This window comes from Lipotes vexillifer, unplaced genomic scaffold (genome assembly GCF_000442215.2).
Source record: "Lipotes vexillifer unplaced genomic scaffold, Lipotes_vexillifer_v1.1 scaffold189, whole genome shotgun sequence".
In the NCBI taxonomy this organism is placed as follows: domain Eukaryota; kingdom Metazoa; phylum Chordata; class Mammalia; order Artiodactyla; family Lipotidae; genus Lipotes; species Lipotes vexillifer.
This window is the reverse complement of record NW_006785816.1, coordinates 964705-985361: the sequence shown is the minus strand read 5'-3', so window position 1 is coordinate 985361 and position 20657 is coordinate 964705. Positions and strand designations below refer to the sequence as shown.

Below are 20657 nucleotides of genomic sequence, written 5' to 3'. Positions count from 1 at the left end.
GGCCTCTCTCGTTGCGGAGCACAGGCTCCGGACACCCAGGCTCAGCGGCCATGGCTCACGGGCCCAGCCGCTCCGCGGCATGTGGAATCTTCCTGGACGGGGGTACGAACCCGTGTCCCCTGCATCGACAGGCGGACTCTCAACCACTGCGCCACCTGGGAAGCCCCAGGGAAGCATTTTTAAAGGCAAGGTGAGGGAGGGGAGTCACAGGGTATGTGAACAGCTGGTGCACATTTCTCTGATTGGTTGATGGTGAGGTAACAGGATGGTGTCACAGGGGTTAACATCACCAATCCTCAGGCTCCAATAGGTCTGGGAGCTGCATGCTCATGGTCATCCAGTACTTAACTTCTTCCATTTTCTGGGGGTTTTAGCAACTGTAAAACAACTCAGGAAATGTGCATTAGATACTGCTATCTAGGTACTTCAGGGAGGAACTAAACATTCTGTGACTGCAGTATGGCTGATTTACTATTTAAATTCTTACCAGTTCTCCTGGCCCAACTGCTATTTTTGCATTAATTTTTGATCCAGACTTCTGTGACTCAGGGGAGGTGTGGGATATGAAAGCTTTTCTACAAACAAGAGACAGGCAGAGGACATGGGGAGAGGAATCTGTCCTGGGAAGTCCCCATGGAATCCTGCTTGGTTACAGGAAGAGGTGAAGAGTTCTACCAGGAAACTTGGGAGCCCCAAGGCCTGGGAATCAGAATGGAGGAGGGTTTGAGTTAGAGCTCACTTTTCAGCTCCTACAGGCAAGCCCCAGGCCAGCTGGCCTGCCAGCCCAGGGTGGTTCTCCTAAGCCCCCAGGCTCCCCGTCCTGCCCCATCTCTCAAAACACGACCTTGGAGCTCTTGGCTGGAGAATAGCCCAGTGCTGGGGAAGGGTTGGGTCAAACTCAAAGGCCCTGCCAGGATGCCCATCTAACTGGGGCAGAGGGGCCCTCGTCATCAGGTTAGAGGGCATACTTGCTTCATTCCTTCATTCAGACAGCTCTTTACTGAGCACATAGTTTGTGCAGGCACCACAGGAGTGAGGGGTCTGGAATGATTGCAGTCATGAGGGACCTGTCTCAGCCATCAGATTCAGACTGCAAGGATGTGCTTCAGGCCCAGAGGGTAGGAGGCTGAAAGGAAATGACCACCCTTTCTGGGCTGCGTCAGTGACCTCTGATCCTCTTTTATAGGGCCTAGAAGTCTCCCCCCCTGCCCCGCCTCCTCCCCTACCCCAGTACACACCCTTGCAGCTGTAGTCTGGCTGCAACCCAAAACCCATGCATGAATCAAAAGAGGGGATTTGGGCTTGGGAAAAAAACAAAACAGAACAAAACAAAACGTGCACCCAGCTTAGATTGAAATGTGGACTTAACTGTGAACTGCCTGGAGCAGTACATTTCACCTCTTCCTGTGAGAAGGCATGTGACCCCTGGGTGAACTCATCCAGCTCAACCAGCTCTTGGGTTTGTGTTCAGTCACACTGATAAAGTGTGTCTTCTGCCTCCACCCCCTTCCCTCCACCCTCCCAGCCTGCCCTGCCTGGCACCACGGGCTCATCACCTTTGCCTCCATATTTTACACTAAGGGGAAGGGGCTGGAGCAGTGGGGCCGGGGAAGCTGGGCTTAGTGGCTAGCTCCTGGCATGTGTTTGCCAAGTGGAAATGTTTGGGGTGAAATAGTCATTGCTATGTACAAGTGAGCAATGAAGGCCTTCGAAGGTCAGATGTAAAGGCAGCTGGGTGGCCCTCCCCACCATGGCTCGGGAGAGGATGCCAGAGGAAGAGCAGGGAAATTAGGGAGGGCTTCCTGGAGGAGGTGGAGTTTAAGTTGGGTTCTAGAAGTCGTACTGGCTTTCCCCCTACTTCCGTTCTTCATCTGAACTTGCCCAGTTAACAACTTAAATTTTGCTGATGTCCTGGGCAGAGTAACATAACAAAGTTGATGAAAATAGACCCCAGGACTCATCGAATTTGGGGGAGTCAGAATAAAATCACATAAGGTCATATGATGGGGACACAAACAGAAGGTGGTGCATCTGAGAATTTAAAAACAGTACTTAAACGGAATAAAAGTCAGCCTGACAATTCCAAACAATGTCAGTGACACAATACCTCTCCCTCCCTGGCAGATGCTCCCACACCCTCCCACTCTGACGGCACTTGAGAAGGGCAGGCCCTCTTCCTTAACTGACTTTAGCGTGGGGCAAATTAGTTGACCTCGATAAATCTCTATTTCCTAATTTGTGACATGGAGAAGGTAACCTATAATGTGCAAAAATGCACACTGTACCTCATTCAGTTATTACGGATAATAAATGAGTTTGTCAACGTAAAGACCCTGGAACAGTGCCTGCCACATAATAAGCATTCAATAAATGCCAGTTATTTATTATTATTGTTGTTGTTATTAGTGTGGGCAAGTGTAAATTATAGGAAAGTAACTAGACTTTGGTGATCAATTGTCTGATCACTCTGATCTGGCAGACATCTGCCAACAGAATGAGAGTCAGTGAGGATGAGGGATTCTGTCACCCCTCCCAAAGGCTGCTAGAGAAAACACCCCAGCTTGTGTACAGAACCAAGGCTCTTCCACTCTGGGAATTTTTTCAGCCCCCAGAGTCCATGAAAGATTTGAAGTGATGGAAGGTACAGGTGCAGGAAAAGAGATACATAAAGAGGATCCCACCAGGGGGAAAAAGTCTCTGAGAAGCTCTGCCCAGAGTCACTAAAATCTTTGAAGACTTGATAAAAAGCACAAACAAACAACAACAACAAAAAAGCCCCATCTTCCTACAGCTAGAGGAAACCTCGAAGCTTCAATTTGAAAAACTTAGGAAAGTACTGCTTTTCATTGAGAAATAAGAGAATCCATCATCCCAAAATATTCCAGATGAGAAAAAAATTTTTTTTTCTCCCCCATCTAAAAAGTTTCAGTAAAGCTCATGGTTGCTTCATCCATGGTGGGGTTTTGATGGGAACTAAGTTTCCAAGCTCTTGTCCTTTTGAGGTTGTTCATGCCATTTTAGAATCTCTCCCCTGCGGCCTTTGTTAGAGCCACAATCCCCAGCAGGATAATTTTCCCTACATTCCTTAGACTTGTCCACTCTGAAGTGCCATGATCCTGTTTGTCACACAGGCTTGGGGAGCTCCCTGGTATCTTCCCTGTCAGAGTGTGACCCAGTGTCACTTGCATGTCTAAGTCCATGCAGTGACCTGGCCCAGGCTGTGAGGGTTACAGGGCTCAGCCTCAGACATGTACATCTGATGAGAATCAGATAAGAGAGTGGCCTTGTGCCCAGTTCATCTTGACCCCGAGAGGGTGGTATTCAGGCCAGAGCCAGAGCCAGAGTGGTATCAGCCGTTAAGTGCACTACAAGATGGGCAGCCTGGCCTTTCATCTGCTGCGTGGTTGTGAGCCCCGTTGCCACACCATTCCCCAGGACCTGGCTCCCACCTGGAGCCTGGGCATGACCTGCTGGTGCCTGAGCACGAGTCAGAAGCCAGTGCTCACAGGAGGGCTCATGTACCTGTAAAATCACACTGTCTTCCTGTCAGAGCTGAAATCAGGATTAAAATGCTCCAGTTCCAGCTCCAGCCTTGAAGTGGGAAGGACGTAATGAATGGTCAGCTTAAGAGGGGTATGTGTGCAAAGGGGGAGGAGTGATGGTTTAGGGCATGGCTGGCAACCCAGACTGCCCATCACAGTCACCTGGGGAGTAAAAGTACAAATGCCCAGCTTCCCCCAGACCTTCTGAATCAGAATACAGAGGGGCAGAATCTGGGCATCTCTCTGATTCTGAAAAGTTACCCAGGTGACTCTGATGTGAAAGTCTAGGTTCAGAGTTGCCTACTGGACCTTGAGGAAAAATAGGCTTAATGAACAGCCATCTCTGTGACTAGGGCTGATACTCTGCATGTGACTTGCAGCTCACTTTTGCACCATCTCACTGCTTCCCTGAGTTAATGCCCAGCCTCTACATTGGTGTGTTAACTTCTCACATTTTCGTGTGCATAGAAGTCATCTGGGGATCTTGTCAAAATACAGACGGACTCAGTAGGTCCCGAGATTATGCATTTCTAACAAGCTCCCAAGTGACGCTGCTCCAGGGACTACAGTTTGAGAAACAAGGCTCCGGGAAAGAGCTGGTTCATGGGCATGGCTGTGATCCTCATCTGGCCTATTTGCCCTCCGGAGTCCCATCCCAGGGCTTCTTGGTGACCCAGCGACGCTGTTTACTGTGATGCTGGTCAGCAGAAAGGAAGCCTGGGGGAAAGTGCGCCTGGCTCAGCAGGTGCTTGTACCCCTGGCAGTTCCTCACCCTGCTAATCCCTCCTTCTTTCCCGAAACACTCTATTCTGTCAGTTCCCATGATTCACCCTCTCCTGGTTCTCCCCCGATATTCCTGGCCCAACCCTTTCATGTCTTCTTTGCAGCTTCATGCTCCTCAGCCCACCATGAAATGTCAGAGCTCCCTGCACTCAGACCCCCTTCTACATCCACAACCACATCTCTAGCTGACACCCATTTCAATTGACCCACAAATTTCTGTCTTCAAACCCAACCTCTGTCTTGAGCCATAGAACCATAAATCCAACAGTCTGCATGACTTCTCGACTTAGACATCTCAGAATCAGTTCAAACTCACAAGCTGAAAACCAAACTCATGGTCTTTGACCCCATCTCTGGGCCTTTGTCAGTGACCTCTACATCAATAAATGACACCCCATCCATCCAGGAATGAAAGCCACAAACCTAACAGTCATCCATTACAGTTTTCTATTCCTCTGTAATAAACTACCCCTTAACTTAGTGGTAACTTAGTAACTTAAGACAATAATAAACATTTATTTTGCTCACAAATCTGCAACTTGGATGGGGCTTGGCAGGGACAGCTTGTCCCTGTTCCCTGCAGTATCAACTGGAGTGGCTTGACTGGGGTTGGAGGACCCACTTCCAAAATGCTGGCTCACTGGCTGGCAAGTTGGTGCTAACTCCAGTTCCTCTCTTTGTGGACTTCTCCACAGGGAAGTTTGGGCTTCCTCGCAGCATGGTGGCTAGATTATAAGAGCAAACATCTAGAGAGACAGAAGGTGGAAGCTGCCAGTATCTTAAAGTCTGGACCCAGATACTGATCCAGCATCTATTATCATACTTCCACCATATTCTATTGATCAAGCAATCACAGAACCCAGACTCAAGGGAGGGGATATGAGTCCTATTTATTTACTAATGTATTTATTTATTTTAAAATTTTTATTGGGGTATAGTTGATTTACAATGTTGTGTTAGTTTCAGCTGTACAGCAAAGTGAATCTGTTATACATATATCCACTCTTTTTTAGGTTCTTTTCCCATATAGGCCATTACAGAGTATTGAGTAGAGTTCCCTGTGCTATACAGTAGGTCCTTATTATCCATTTTATACATAGTAGTGTGTATATGTCAATCCCCATCTTCCAATTTATCCCTCCCCCCACCCTTACCCCCTGGTAACCAGAGGAATTTCAAAGTATTTGGGGACCATATTTTGATGCCACCATATCACCCTTAACAGCTCCTTCTCCTTCAGCTACAAATTCAAGTCATCACCATGTCCTGATGATTTTAGCCGTCCAACATCTCTTGAGTCTGTTCATCCTCTGTTTCCTCTGCCACCTCACCGATGTAAGCTGCCTCTCCCAAGCTACTTCCATAGCCTCCAACTGGCTTTGGGAGCCTGTTTTATCCCTTCTCCTATCTGCTGTCCACCCTGAAGCCAAACTGATCTTTTCAAATGAAATTATGACCATGTCACTAGCCCTGCTTAAGGCTCATCATTGATTTCCCATTACTATTAGGATAAGACTTATATCGCGAGGGTAGATTCTCCTAAGTCACGTTTAGGCTCTATAAACCACTGAAATGTTCCCCCAAATCCCAATATTTCAGCACCTAGACTGCCTCCTATACCTTTACACCTTGAACATTACAAAAATGTTTGTCATATCACATCCTGAACTTCTTGGTCTGGAAAAATATCATCATCAGACCTACCTGTCGTGTCAACACCTTCCTTTCTGTCGAACCTTAAAAAATCACAAGTCCTTTCTCTCCATAAAGCCTTCCTAGGTAACTTTGGGCCCCAATGATTTCTTCCTGATTTGAATTTGAGGTCTCAACCACTTTTTTGACCCTCTGTTATACTGCCATTTAACCTTTCACCCACTGTGGGACTTGTTTTCCTAAGCAGCTTGGGGATAAGAACTATTGCTTATGCTTTTTTTTTTTTTTTTCCCCTTGGTATCATAGTTTCCAGAACAAGGGCTCACAATATATGTAACTCTCCGGTCCTCTTTTCCTCTCCAACTCTTTTCATTGAGTTCTCTCCTCAAATCTAAAACTCCCTTTAATCCAACTAGGGCATCCATCTTACCAAGCATTCTCAGATACTACTATTGACCTTTGAATTGTGAGACTCAACAACGTGTGCTAAACATAAACAACTAGATTCTTGTCTTTGGTGATTGGTCTTTGGGGGCTGTTCTGCCCAGTTATCTGCTTTATAATTTTCCTTTCTCTCCCCTCCAAATCTAAGTTAACTTTCTATCTGGACAACTTCCCCAAATAAGGCTTCTTTCCAACCAACACCTGACCTCTAACCAGCCCCACTGCCTCCCCCAGTGCCCATTTCTAAGCCCTGGTTCTCTTTTCTAAAACGGCCTCCAAAAAGCCCAGGGAAGGCAGCCCAGGTCTCACTCCCGCAAGGCCACTAGCCTTCTGGGGGCCAGAGGAGGATGGACTAAAAGAGGATGGGCCCGCGGAGGGGGGCACTGAGGAGTGGGAAGGGCTGGAGAAGGGGGCCCGTAGAGGGTGGCGACCACGATGCCCACAGCTGAGCCCCCAGCCCCACGCTCTGACCAGAACCGAGACTGCCGGGCACAGGAAGTGCGGACCCTGCCCCCAACGTCAGGGACGGGAAGTGAGCATTGCTGGGACACGGCTGTGGGGCGAAAGCCACTGGGGAGGGATCCGTGTTTGGAGCGTGCCCTTGGATTCGCCTCCTTCATTTCCAAATTGGGAGAAACTGACAAATTGTGCTGATGTTGCAAATTGGCTACTTGTCCCTTTCACCATATTCCTTGGGCTAAAAACAATCATCATACTCAAATTGTGACGACAAAAGTTGTATTGAGCAGGATGTTGTCAACCAACCCGGGAAACTTAGACAAGAGACTGGCTGAGAGCACTTGGCAGTGCCCTCCTTGCGATGAAGACTGGGATAAAGATTTGTGGAAACAGACCAGCACCCCATTTCTCTGGGGCACAGCCATCTAGTATAGTAACAATAGCCCTGCAAGCAACGTAGTTATGGAACGTAAGCCTAATCTGGCTTCGGGTACCTGCGTTCCCAAGTCTCTGCCGTATGTTCTGCCTGGGGAAAAACTGGAAATCCACAGCAACTGAATATCTAGCTCACCAAATGCCAGACTCTAGAGGACTCTTGCTTCTTCCTGCTACCAGTGGGTTCTTCATTTTTCTCCTAATTTAATTATGGAAAGATAGACATCAGTGATTTTCTAACTGACAAGTACCTTTTGTCTCTCCCTCCTTTGAGTGTTCACTCATTTGATGCAAGAACTCTCTGTATATGTATAGCTCATTCACTTCGTTATAAAGCAGGAACTAAAACACCATTGTAAGGCAATTATACTCCAATAAAGATGTTAAAAAATAAAGTGTATCCCTTATAGAAAGTCCAAAAAAAAAGAACCCTCATACTCAAAAGAACTGCTTGAAATAAATCATAGATTATAGATAGCAAAAAAAAAAAAAAAAAAGACGCAAATTGCTGTCATGGCCTCTCAGACTTGGGCCCATCCCATATTTCTGGCTGCACTGGGAGTGGTATAACTTCGGAATTGCTTTGTAGGAGAATCTTGAAGGGTGAAGTTTGGCAGATAGTGAAGTTTGTCCTAAACTTCCCTGATGGCACAAGTATGATGTTTGTACTTGGCCTCTGTGTTTATTTGGAGTCATCATGGGAGGCTAAAGGATATCACACAGGGGGAATCACAACCCCCCATACCACCCCTTTGGTTCCATCTCTACACACTTGGCTTGTTTTAGTTTCTGGAACGTGGCCCACCTTCTCCTGTGCCCTGACCTCTGCACAGTGCACTTCTCTCCCCCACTCACCTCTTCCCCCATTTTCTTTTTTAACATCTTTATTGGAGTATAATTGCTTTACAATAGTGTGTTAGTTTCTGCTTTATAACAACGTGAATCAGTTATACATATACGCATGTTCCCATATCTCTTCCCTCCTGCATCTCCCTGCATCTCCCTCCCTCCCACCCTCCCTATCCCACCCCTCTAGACGGTCACAACCCCCATTTTCTTGTGGTTCCCTCCTGTTCATTCTCCAATGTCAACTCAAAAGGCCCTTCCTAAGGACAACCTCTCCTCATGCCCAAATCCTCTGTTATATCCTGTCATTGAATGTATACCACTTGTTACCATGGTGGTTTTACATTTGCCTCTGTGATTATGTATTTATTATCATTTGACTCACGCAGAGGATCAGACACCATGAACGCAGGAACTGTGTCTGTCTCTGCTTGCCATTTTGTCCCCCGAGTCTGTCAGAGTCCCTGGAACAGCCATTTGCTGGGTGGGTGTTAATGAATTGAGTACCTACCCTTTTGATCCTCACCAGGAAGCAAAGCTGGTTTACTCTCAGCATCTCTTATCATGTCTCTCTTCCCTTCCTTCTTACTCTGTCCCGCTTCTCTCCAAGCCTCAATTTCCTAATTGCATTTGTTTCTATCAGCATTACCCATTGTTTCTAGGGATGGATGGATGAGAGGGGCTAATTAAGGAAATGGATTTGCCCTGAGTGTCAAAGGAAGAGAGTCACTTCACCGTGTCTTCCCTCCCTCCCAGAGGGCACTTGTGTTTTAGCAGGGGCTTCAGCGCCTTCACTCAGCAGTGGGCATTTCAGTATTGAGACAGCCAGTGGAGGACATATTTGACTTGGAGGTAAAGTTTAGTTGCTCCTCAAACTACCCCACCTTGGTAGCACTCAGGTTTGTTTTCTTTCTTTCTTTTTTTTTTTTTGCGGTACGCACGCCCCTCACCGTTGTGGCCTCTCCCATTGCGGAGCACAGGCGCCGGACACGCAGGCTCAGCTTCCATGGCTCACGCGCCCAGCCGCTCCGCGGCATGTGGGATCCTCCCGGACCGGGGCACGAACCCGCATCCCCTGCATCGGCAGGCGGACTCTCAACCACTGCGCCACCAGGGAAGCCCAGCACTCAGGTTTTGTGTCCATGTCCTCCCTGCCTGCTGGGCTTGTCTCTGCTCCTAGATCATTCTGTCCCTGGAGCAGCCCTCTCTGCCCAGGGCACCGACTCCTTATCATTTGCACTTAACACTTAACACCACCTCCTTCCTGAGGTACCTTCCTCCCCTGCCACCAAGGGACCTTTGGGCTGCTTCCTCGTTCTCTGCCCTGGTGAGTCAGGGATGCCATAAACACCTGGCATGGGCAGAACATGGTGACAGACAGACGCTCCCACTTAGGACTGTCACAAAGTTCCCTGGGAGAGAGGCATAAAATGTGGAGGACAGGGCCCCCCCGTCAGAGCTCACTGCTCCACACCTGCCCACCGACTTCTCTATCTCTGTACACATGGGAACAGGTGACTCTTGCTGTGGGCAAGGCTAGTCCTCCACCTATGCCCTCCCCCACCCAACCGGGGTTCTTGCTCCATCTGGCTTCTCCTCTATTTTCAGTCTCTTCCTTTCTGGGAGTTCCATCCCTATAACCTAGGAGCCTGCTTAAGTCTCTCCATCTTCCATCCCAGAGGGGACGAAAGAAACCTTCTCAAGACCTTCACGGCCCTCTGGCTCCAGCTTTCCCGTCTCGTGTGTTACGTGAGCTCCTTGACAAAATAGGCTGCCCTCGCCTTTCTACTTTACTTCCTGCTTGACATATAAAACTGTAACACGGCTTTATGGTTACAAGAGTACCGCACGTCTGCTGCAGAACATTTGGAAAATAAAAATACACAAAGAAGAAACCCATCATCCCAGAATCCAGAGATAACTGGTATTAATTCTGTATCTGGTATATTTTCTTCTAAGAATTTGCTTCCCCTCTGTGACTATGTGGAAATAGGATACTGTTGCGTGTACAGTTTTGCATCCTGCTTTACTCTCTTCTATGCACAAGTTCAACATAGTGAATTGAATCCCTTGGGGGCTGTTTCAAGTCCCATCTCCTCAATAAGTTTCCATTCATATCCGTCTTCCAGGTCCCTCCCCCCCCCACCCCCGGCAACCCCTACACTTCACTCCTTATCATTTGCACTTAACACTTAATTAGGCTCTATTAGGATGCTGGCTGACAGTGATGCTGGCTAACTGCTTCCTAGGCAGGGACTGTGTCATGAACCACTCAATCAGTAAAGTCTTATTAGCACCCAGCTCTGTGTACATACCTTGAGGTGGGAACTAGCAAGCGATGGGTACAAGGGGAGTCTGAGACACGGCCCCTGCTGGAAGGAGCTGCCATATGATGAGGAGAGACGGCCCGCACACAGAGACCCACACTGACATGAGAATGACGTGTGCGTGGGGTGCATGCTCCCTGAAGCGCTTCAGCGAAGCCAGTAAGGGCTGGGATGGTCCAGGTGGATTCCTGGAGGAGATGCGGCATGAAGATGCCTCTGGTCATTTTCCCAGGGCCTTGCACTAAACTAGGGCCTTAGGAAAAATTCATTAAGTTGACCGGAATTCATAGATTCCTAAAGATCCATGTTGAACAAAGAGTTCCTCAAACATCCATGGAGTTCTAACCCCCTTCCCCACCTCTCCATCCCTCCTCCCCCATCTGCCAGTCTGAGAGCCTCCAGGAGTCATTCCCACCTTGTGGGGGGCAGGACAAACCAACATGCACGTGCGTGTGTGAGCTGCACCCCTTTCCCTAGAGACCAGTGCTTTCTCAATGTCAGAGCATGTATCTAGTCCTGGGGTGCGATGGGCCCCTTCTGACCTAAGAATGTGGTTTCTCCAAGCAAATGGATTTTGCTAAGTGGAGGCATCCAAGCAAATGGTTTTTGCTAGGTGGAGGCATCCCTGCCAGTTTCCCAAGGGTTCCCATAATGTGCTGTGTACGCCTAAAGCCGTCAGTCCATCGAGCATTTTATTGTTCTCCTTGGATGTATTGCTTTCTGGTTAGCTCTCAAGAGACACTTCATTATCTTCTTAACAAGCCTTAATTATTTACAAGCAATCCTGGAGGCTTCAAGCGGTCTCTTCACACCCCGCCCACTTAGGGAGGTTAAATGACCTTTCCCATTTCCATCTGGGGCCACTTGCAGAATTGGCATCCCCTCCCTGGACTCCTTTTGTTCTTTATTTAATTTGTTTTTTTTTTTTTTTTGACATTTTCTAGCAATGTGTAAGGTAAGTTCTTCAAGTTTCTCTGCTTGCAAATCCTACCCATCTTTTAAACTTAAGTTCTCTAGAACTCATTCAGTTTGCTGTCCAAGAGCACTTATTTGAGCATCTCCTAAGTGTTAGGCAGTTTTTTGAGCCCTGAGGATATGAAAAGGAAGGAAAAACAGTGTAGCAGAGGAGACGGATGTGACAATGTAGAATGCTGGCATAGTTCTTGCTTATGTGCCAGGATGATGGTTGTGCGTGCTAAACATGTTGTCATCCAACCCTCACAACAACCTTGAGTTAGATAATATTATTATCCTCATTTTATAGTCGAGGAAACTGAGGCACAGAGAGGTTAATTAAGTTGTGCAAGGTTACACAGCTAGGAAAACTAAGAACGAGGATGACAGCCTGGGCAGTTTGGCTCCAGCAGTTTGTGCTCTTGGCCACTCTGCCATATGTAGTAAACTCTCATGAGAGAGTGCTAGGATGAAGGTACTCGTGGGTGGTACCCATGGTGCAAAGGACAGAGTCATCTACTCTGCTTGAGAGCCTTTGGGCATTTTCTCTAGGACAATGTATGTGCTTAAAATTTCTTCCTCAGCAAACCCCTATTGTGCTGTGAGATTTTGATTCCTTCCTTGCAGGTGAAATCACCTGCTCCTCCAATTTGTATACCCTTGGGAAGGTTAACACATCACTGAACTATTTGTTTTTAACACCTTATAGTGAATTAGCTTATCAGATGGATGGTCTTTGTGAATATCAGAAGAACTCAGCCTTGAGACAAGAAGGAGAGTGGGGAGGGAGTGGGAAAGAAAGAATACCTCTGGAGCACGAGGGACACAGCTGTCGGCAGCAACTACTGGGGAGAGGGTGGGTTTTGGCAACTGAAAAGAAGATACCCAATGTAGATCTGTACAAACGAGTAGAAAGGGAGGTTGTTGGAAGGCTCTAGAAGCAAACTTCTGCACTTCCTAGTTTTCTGATGGTGGATTAGATGTCCCACCTGGTACTTTTGTCTCATCCACTGAGTAGGATGCAGATTCCACAGAACGGAAAAACGAGGGCCACAGAGCTAATAAACAATAAGCCTATAGAAAGAGGTGAAAGGAACTGGGTTTATTACAGTTTATTACAGAACTGCGGGTGAGAAAGTTGGTGATTGCAAACGTCAGAATCCTCTGAGTTCATCATGGGAAATTATTGAGAAGTTAAGCCAGATGTCTTTGCTGCCAGTGATGTCAGAAAAAGAGGATACTAACTGAATCAGTGAGAAGGATTTGATTAGCTGTGGAGGATTTCCAGTGATGGCTGTTGGCGTGAAGCTCTTAAACATAGGATAAATTCTCATCTAGGATTATGGAAAATGTAAGTGTGTCTCAGGGCACCAGATCAGCCTTTAAAGATCCTTCTCAGGTTTACAAATAGCATTTAAATACTGCTCTATTCTTGTTCACGATTTTTTCCTTTTCTGTATGAGTTCTTTCTCATCCGTTCATTTCAATCTCTTCCCTCACAAATTAACATAAAATGACTTTTACTCGCTTTTGTAGTGGTCTCTAAAATTGATCTATTCTTTAGTTATAATCATTAGTAATTATTATTCCTTTATGGTAGTTCACCATAAGGTTCTAACTAGTAGTTCTAACTAAGGTTGTGCCTCAACAAAAGACTATGGGATGAGAAGTGGAAGTTATTCGATATGAATATATAGAGAGAGAATATATTGAACACACATATACATAATGTAACTGTCATATGTTGAGCACTGATTATGGGTCAGGAATCGTTCTAAACAAGGTACACATTTCACGTTATTTAATCTTCAAACAACCCATTTTTCAAGTGAGGACCCTGGCACAGAGAGCTTACGTAAACTGCTCAAGGTTATACATTTAGTAGATAAAGGAACTGGAATTCCAGTGGACGCATTCCAGCTCTGGAGCCTGTGCATTTAAACTCAATGCTATGTTACTTCCTGAAATGGCCATAGAGAAGTTGTGTATTAAATATGGACTGGTACAGGAGTGGCCCAAGATGGCTGCATAGGAAGACCCTGAGCTCACCTCCTCCCACAGACACACCAAATCTACACCTACATATAGAGCAATTCCTCCTGAGGGCTGATTAAACAGCTACCGCACATAGAAGGACCACATAGAAATGGGTAGGAAAGACAGAGATGTTGTATCCGTGGGAACCCAATCCCCAACACAGCAACCTGCAGTAAGGAGGGATATTGCTGATGGGCCTGAGCACGAAATTGCCCACCCTGGGAAACAGCATAAAAATCAGCAGTTTAAAGGGTATCCAGACTGTATAGGAAGGAAATCCATTTACTAGAGCTTCTGCCAAATGGGCTTCACTCACACTGTAGTCACAGGTCCACCCAGATTCAAGGGGTGGGGACGTAGACCCTACCTCTTGATGGAGGACAGTCAAAGTCACATGGCAAGAAGAATGTATGTGATGAGAGATACTGATGTGGCCACACTCTTTTTCTCGTCTTTTCTTTCTGATAAACTTATACAGAATAAATTCCCCTGGGAGAAACCTCTCTCTCTTTACCTGACTTAATCTTATTCATCAACTTTCTTACCATATTTAAGCACTCCATAAATATTTGCTAAATAAATGAATAAATCATCATCATCATCACAGCAAAAAAGACGGTGGGAAATATTTATTGAGAGCGTTCTGTGTGCCAGGCATTAAGCAAAGCATTTATACATATTATCTTGTTGAATTCTCCCAAGAGCTCTGAGAATACTAGTATCCCTTTTTATGGATGAGAACTGAGGCTGACAAAAGTTTACACAGTGTGGAGGAGGTGGGGCTGAGGCACAGAGCCAGGCTTTTACCCATCACACGACGCAATTAACTTTGTTGAGATGCCGTGGGATGGGGACAGGGTGAACCAAGGTACACGTGTTTGTCTTCACCCCAGGCCTGAAGGAGAACAGCTGGTGTGCCATGGCCGAGATCTCGGCTGTAGGGTGTCTAGCTGTGGCTGAAAGAGCGTCACTGGCCATTCCCTCGGAGGTCCGGTGGAGAATGAGTATGAAGGCCCATGTCAGTTACTTCCCACTTTCTTTCCAGTCTGGGTGACTGTCCACACCATCTCTGTGGAAACCCCAAAGGATGTTCTTCGCGCTGCTAGGGTAAAGAGTGTTACCCTTCCATGCACCTACCAAACTTCCTCCCTCAACCGAGAAGGATTTATCCAATGGGACAAGCTTCTAAGGAGTCATACGGTAAGGATCTTTGAAAAGTTGGGAGCGTCATGAGTACCACCTGACCATGACCTCTTGGAGGCTAAGCACTACAAAGCCATTCAATAAATGTTAGGCAGAATAAACTTAGTTAGCGCCCAGGCTGGGATGGGTGGGGAGGGAGCAGTGAATGTTGGACCCAGGGAGGGCCATATTATGCCACCTCTAGTGTGAAAGAGTCACCTTCCCCAAAACATCTTTCTGTTGGTCAGTCTCAAATGACCTAAACTGTATCATTCCTTTTGATTAGCATAGTGCTCTCCCTTGAGGCCACATTTTAATTATGGTTTTTTCCTGTTTGGGTTCTTTTGGGGACTATGGGAAGATTTTATTTTCCATTTTGGAATAGATAGTAATCCCATGGCTCAAAAATTAAAACATCCTGAAAGTGTACATGGAGAAGTCTCATTCCTATCCCTGCCTCTCTCTTGTCTTATCTACCCAGTTTCCACACCCTAATCCTTCTATCTCTCTGTCAACCCCAGCAAGGCTAATTTTCACTGGTACTGGTTCTTTGGGGCCAGCATTTATTCTGATTGATTGGTATCTCTGCTACAATCATTCAGTATTGTGAATATCACTTTTGGCTAAGATTTAGCTTCTTGTGTATCCTTCCAATGATTCTTTATGCCAATTCAAGAAAATGTGAATGTATGTATTCACACACATGAAAATACATCTACTTTTGACCCTAGAATCCCAGTCCCCTATTCCCCTCACCAAAGGCAACCACTATTACCAGATTTGGGGATGGACTTCTATAGATGCTCCACATGTATACCATGCACACACAAACATAGACATATATTTACATATATGTATATGAATATGTATGTTTATGTAAACTACATGCATACTGTCCTCCACTTGGCTTTTTTTCCTCTTAATATACCTTGGAACTCTTTCCATATGTCAATACATTTATATCTATCTCATTCTTTTTTAAATATTTTCATTAAGTATCACATTTTGTGAATGCTCTATACGCACCAATGGTGGACATTTGATTTGTTCCCTATATTTTGCTGCTACAAATGATGCTGCAATAAACATCCTTATATATATGTCTCTAGGTATATTTTAAATATTATTGTAATTATTTATAAATATATATTTATATATAAGATAAATTATTAAAAATGAACTTCTGGGTCAAAGGCTATGTGAATTTAAAATTTGGATAAATGATGTCAAATTGCTTTCATTGGATGTCAGACCAATCTTCATGTTCACCAACAACAGTGTAGGCACCTATTTCTCTAACAGAGTAGTCTCAAACTATTTGATATTCGCCAATTTGATGAGTGAAAAAGTATCTCATTATTGATCAAATTCACATTTCTTTAACTGTAAGAAGAGGAACATCTATTCATAATATATTTATAGTTTTTGGACCACGTGTGCAGCATGTGGGATCTTAGCTCCCCCCAGTGGGATGGAACCCATGCCCCATGCAGTGGAAGCATGGAGTCTTAGTCACTGGACTGCCAGGGAGGTCCCTATTCATAAGTTTTAAAGTGAGTTCTACTTTTAAAATGCACACATGCCTGGCATTAGATCCCCAGCTACTCAGAGTGAAAGCATTTAGCTTTTTCCCTGACAGAAAAGAAAGGGGAACCCAGGACACCCAAGTCCTAGAGCAGCAGGGCCGATGAGAAAGGAGAGCAAATCTTGGCCTAAGGCACCTTACTGTCTGTTGCCCAAGGCACTCTGGTGGGACAGAGCACATGTCCTATCTGTTTCCAGAACCCCAGGAAGAAACCTAGAGAGGGCAGCTGCTGCCTTTAGCTTGTAGAAACTGAAGACACGTTCTTTCACCGTCACATGTATTCAGCAAACAAGACGTTAGGTCTCTGGCAGGCACGCTTCTGAGTGCTGAGATAAATACTAAAGATCTTTTGTTGACTGATGGATCCCTTACTTCCTAAAGGATTTGAGGCAATCCCCTTGAGAGCAAGCAAGGGTGCAGAGCAAGGGATTTAACCTATGCCCTCAAGGAGATTATTGTGACAGGTCCTAGCAAGGGTTGGGGGGTGACTTGGGGGAGATCCCAGGAGGGGGAAGCCTTAGGATCGCTGTGATTGGGAGGAGGGTTGGGGCGTGAAGAGTCCTTGGCAGAGCCAGTAGGTCAGGAAAGAACTGAGCTGGGAAAGAACAGCATCCACAGACGGGTCCACAGCCCAAGACAGGTCCTCATCTCCCACCTTGTTGCTCCTCCCCTTCTCAGCCAAGCTTCCTGAGTTATCTGCCCCTACCAGGGCTGTTGCATGTGGTTGGGCAGATTATGCACTTGGGTACCCAGCCCGGGGCACCTGACCGCCATTAGCTTGGCAAAGGTGTGTCTGTCCAACAACTAGAGCACCTTTTCCTGATTTGCGTAAAGAGCATGCCCAGGCGTCAGACCTGACACTATGTCTCCACACTCTCTTCCCTACCCGGCATGGTCTGTCTTCCTCCCCTAATGCTCCACCGAAATCACCAGCAGCTTCTCTTTTGTTAAATTCAGTGTGCTGATTCAGTCCTCATCTTATTTCATTTCTCCCTAGCTTTTCCAACTATCAGCCACTTTCCTATCTTGGAATCTCCCTCCCTTGGCTTTCTGGTAGCCTCGTCTTGGCTTTTGCTCGTATCTCTCTGACCTCTCTCTGACCTTTCCAAATGAAGTAACTTGGGGAATTGCCATTTCTCTACTCATTTACCCGAGGTGGCTTCATCATGACCATGGCTTGATGCCATCTGCTTTGCATATATTGTCTACTTTAACTCTCACATAAATCCTATGATACAAGTGTTATTATCATTATCTCCACTTTGTAGATGAAGAAATGGAGTCATAGAGAGGTCAGCATTTTGCTCAAGGTCATAGAACTAGTAAGTGGCAGAACTGGGATTTGAACTGAGGCAGTCTGGTTCAAAAGTAGTGATCTTAGCTAGTACTATGTTCTGTTTGATAAATGATAAGTATATCAATGAATAAACAAATTCCAAAGGCGAGAGTCAAATAAATAAAGGGGGCTTGGAAGCCAAGGATGGCTACCTAGCACAATGCCTGCACGTAGTAGGTGTTCAATAAATATTGGTTGACTGAATGTCTGAGAACAGACAGTGAACTAAAATGGAATGGGTAAGAGGTGCCAGAGGTTACAAGAGGTGGAAGCCTCACTTACTCACACGTGCTCCTCTGGTATGAACTGCCTACCTGCCCTGGGCTTTCAGTATTTTCACTAAAAACATATAAATACATCATAAGAGGAATCCACAAGTGGACACCATATATAGAGCTCTTTGTTCTGCAGGGTTGGTGTGTCAGTACACCTGGGCCTGGGAATGGTGGATGAGGGTAGTCAGGGCAGGCTGGAGCATCATGCCAGGGCCTTAGGCTGAAGACCAAGTGGTATTTCTTCTTCCTCACAGGAAAGGGTGCTCATCTGGACATTTTCGACCCAAACCTACATCTACGGTGAACTTTATCAGAACCGCGCCAGTGTATCAGGCAACGTCCAGCAGTCAGATGCCTCCATCACCATTGACCGGTTGACCATGGATGACAACGGCACATACGAGTGCTCTGTCTCACTGATGTTGGACCTGGAAGGGGTCTCCAAGTCACGTGTCCGCCTCTTGGTGCTGGGTGAGTGTCTCCTTCTCCTTCCTGGGGTGGTAGGAAGAGGGGCGGTGAGAGGAGCGGGGTACCCTGCCGGTAAGGTAAAGCCAGGGAGCAATGCCTGACCAGGAGCTAAGACTCCTCCCCTCGTCCCGTCTGTCTCAGGGGGTGGGGTGCTCCTCCTACCCCTGGAACCAAATACTCTTCTGTCTGGGCAGATAGCTCCCCAGGGCCAAGGTCAGGGCTGATTTGGAGTGGCCCCTGGGGGTCAGCCTTGGAGATTCTGTCCCTGCTCTGTCCAGTACTTTTTCCCTCACACCAGCTCCTCTCTTTCTCATGCCAAACTTAACTAAACAGAAGAAAAGGGGAAATCTTAGATCCTACTCTAAAGACTCTCACTGCCCTGCTTTGATGCTGGGGGCCAAATAATGACTCTCTTACAGGTCAGGCATCTTTCCCAGCCCTAAATTCAGCTAATCAGTAGAAGCCCTTCACACCACCATCTCCCCACCCCTCGGCTCCAACACACCATCGATCAGGTTCTACTGCTTCTGAAATACGTCCCATGATAACATTCTTTCTACACAAATAGCTTATTATTGGAGTTTATAGCTTTGGAATAATTGAACAATCACCTACTCTTAGTATCTTCATTTTGCAGATGAGGCCAAGAGAAAGTAGACACCTGACTCAACGTCAAACAGTTATTGGAAAAACTTTAGTGAGCACCCAGCCTGTGTCCACTCTAAGAAATGACCCCCACCGTGGGAGGGAGCAATACTTTAAACCAAAGCAATGGATCATGTTTCCTTCATTTTTTCCCCTTTACACTACATAGTGGGATTTTATTTTTAATTACATAAGGTGGCTGCCTGGGTTTTTGAATCATTGTAGTGAGTCAAACAATAAAGCCCTGAATAAAGAATAACCATCTCCTCCTTGCACCCTCCTACTAACAAGGTGGCCAAGGCTAGTACTTGTGTGTATTCTTCCACACTCGTCTCCATGTCCTTTCAACATACACACACACACACACGCACACACACACACACTTTCTTTTTGTTTCTTTACTTTTCTTTAAAAAAAAAAGAGATCATATTATAAAGATTATTCTGTAACTTTTTCTTAATGTTTCATGCACACTTCTCCAGATCAATGCATACAAATCTACCTATTAATAGAATACATTCCCGTGCATGGAGGTACTATGATTATTCCAGTGTCCCATACTGATGAGCATTCTCAGGCTGTTTCCATTTTTTTTATACCAACAATACTGACTCTCTCTCTCTCTCGCTCTCTCTCTCTCTCTCTCTCTCTCTCTCATATATGTGTGTGTGTGTGTGTGTATGTGTGTGTGTGTGTATTCTTTCACTGTGTTATATTTGTTTCTATTGGATGATTCTTAAAAGAAGGATTTCTGTTGCTTAACATCATTAGGCATCAAGGAAATACAAATTTAAAAAAGTAGAATTTCTAGGTTGAGGACTATGCCTTCATTAAACATTACTCCATACCGGCAAATTACTTTTCCCCAAAGCAACTACTACTGCCATGAGCATTATGTGATCATGTCTGTTTTCCTATATTCTTACCAGGACTGAATATTATCAATCTTTTTAAGTTTTGTAAATTTTGTTAATTTGCTAGGTGAAAAAAAACCCAGTTCAGTCCAAGTCAGTATTTTAATTTAACATCCAATAAGCTTCACACCTTTCCTTAACTTTGTGCTGACCCCCTAAATCTTGGGGACCAGCAGTGGAATAAGGGCTGGGCCTGTTTTCTTACTCTCCTTGGTCCACCTCCTCCCACCCCCACGTCTGGCTCCTCTGAGGTCATGGCCAAGGGAGGGAGTGTTAAAGGGAAAAAGGCAATGCCACGTTCACCTAGCCAGGCCACTTACCATTTTCTCTTGGCTAACCCCAGTCATAGCAGACATCCCACTACTGCCTCTTTTGTGGGGTGCATTAGTGGGTTCTTCAGCACCCCCCAGGGATCCACCTGACACAGGTAGTGTGCGCACCCACTGGCCAGACTCTCACATCCACCACCCTTTTCCACCCTCCCTTGCTTATGGCAACTCACTCCTGCTCTCTGCTGTCCACTCTGGGCTCCCATTGATCCAGCAAGCAGCTCTCTGGGACTGAGTCCCTTCTGTATGACAAGAATCAGCCTCCATCATTACCCTCCTAAACCCACTATCGCAGTCTGCTCCAGCCAGCTTCTCTGGGCAAGGGGCACGCACCATAGTCTGACATCAGATGGGTCCTCAGATACCCAGGGACATCTATAAAGCCCTTCCATCATCACGCTCCAGGAGTAGCACTGCAGGGACTTACCAATTTCTGTCCCTCA

At 46.1% G+C, this 20657-nt stretch overlaps 1 protein-coding gene across 1 annotated transcript in view; it reads left to right on the top strand.

Annotated features, from left to right (window-relative positions):
- The window catches only part of GPA33 (glycoprotein A33), a 46009-nt gene that overhangs the window by 1693 nt on the left and 23659 nt on the right, over window positions 1-20657 (top strand). The window contains exons 2-3 of the mRNA XM_007458093.1: window positions 14526-14680; window positions 18113-18329. Of these exons, the coding sequence (XP_007458155.1) occupies window positions 14526-14680; window positions 18113-18329 (372 nt within the window). The remainder of the gene's footprint in view (window positions 1-14525; window positions 14681-18112; window positions 18330-20657) is intronic.